Below are 746 nucleotides of genomic sequence, written 5' to 3'. Positions count from 1 at the left end.
TTCGCGGGGGACGTACGGGCTCCCGAACTTGCGGACGCTGAGCAGACGAGATCCGAGCCGGTGTTGATGTCGTACGAGCGTACATACTTATCCCGCACATAGAAGACAGAGTCGTCATGCACAGCGAAGGCAGGTCTCTCACGCTCAAGCTTGAAGACGATCAAGCCGTTGTCGTGGCCTACGACTACGTCAGTACAGGACGGACGCAGAATCAAAAGAAACGCACCCGCTGCGAAGAGGTTCAACTCGGGATGGGCAGCAAGGGTCCAGAAGCGATCATTCTCCCGTCGGAATGTCTGCACGGCAGATCGTTTCGTCAGGTCCCACACCCGTACGGTCTTGTCTTCGCCGCATGACACGATGAGCTCATGCTTGGGATGGAACAGCGCTGTCGACACATTGTTGAAGTGTCCCCTGCATGCGTCGACCTCCCAGGCCTTCGTGTCGCTCATACGCCAGATCTTGATTTGCCGGTCGTCCGCAGCAGAAACGATGAGAGGGAGGGTAGGGTGGAACGTCGCGTAGTTGACACCGCAGTCATGGCCTTCAAGTACGTACTTGACGGTCGAGAAGGTGTCGAAAGTATCGAAAGTGCCGCCTGGTGCCGAGTTCGGGGTGCTCTTCCTTAGACCTGAGATGTCGCAGACACGCACAGTTTGGTCTTGCGACGCGGAGACGACCGATCCTCCTTTGGATGAAAACACAGTTGCGCGACGTGCTATTCCAGATGCGGATCGTTTAGCCAT

The 746-nt window shown here is 56.6% G+C and overlaps 1 protein-coding gene across 1 annotated transcript; it reads right to left on the bottom strand.

Moving 5' to 3' along the window:
* Positions 1–28: 28 nt before the first annotated feature.
* B0H18DRAFT_1129322 (uncharacterized protein) lies at positions 29–746 on the bottom strand (the record flags this gene model as incomplete). The annotated part of the gene is made up of 2 exons (XM_048035410.1): positions 29–178; positions 227–746. Coding segments are annotated over 2 exons (670 nt in total), but the record flags the coding sequence as incomplete, so codon positions are not given.

Source organism: Fomitopsis serialis, assembly GCF_022376445.1.
Source record: "Fomitopsis serialis strain Sig1Antser10 chromosome Unknown B0H18scaffold_385, whole genome shotgun sequence".
NCBI lineage: Eukaryota > Fungi > Basidiomycota > Agaricomycetes > Polyporales > Fomitopsidaceae > Fomitopsis > Fomitopsis serialis.
Note: the sequence above shows the minus strand (reverse complement) of the source record. Positions and strands in the feature narration are given on the sequence as shown.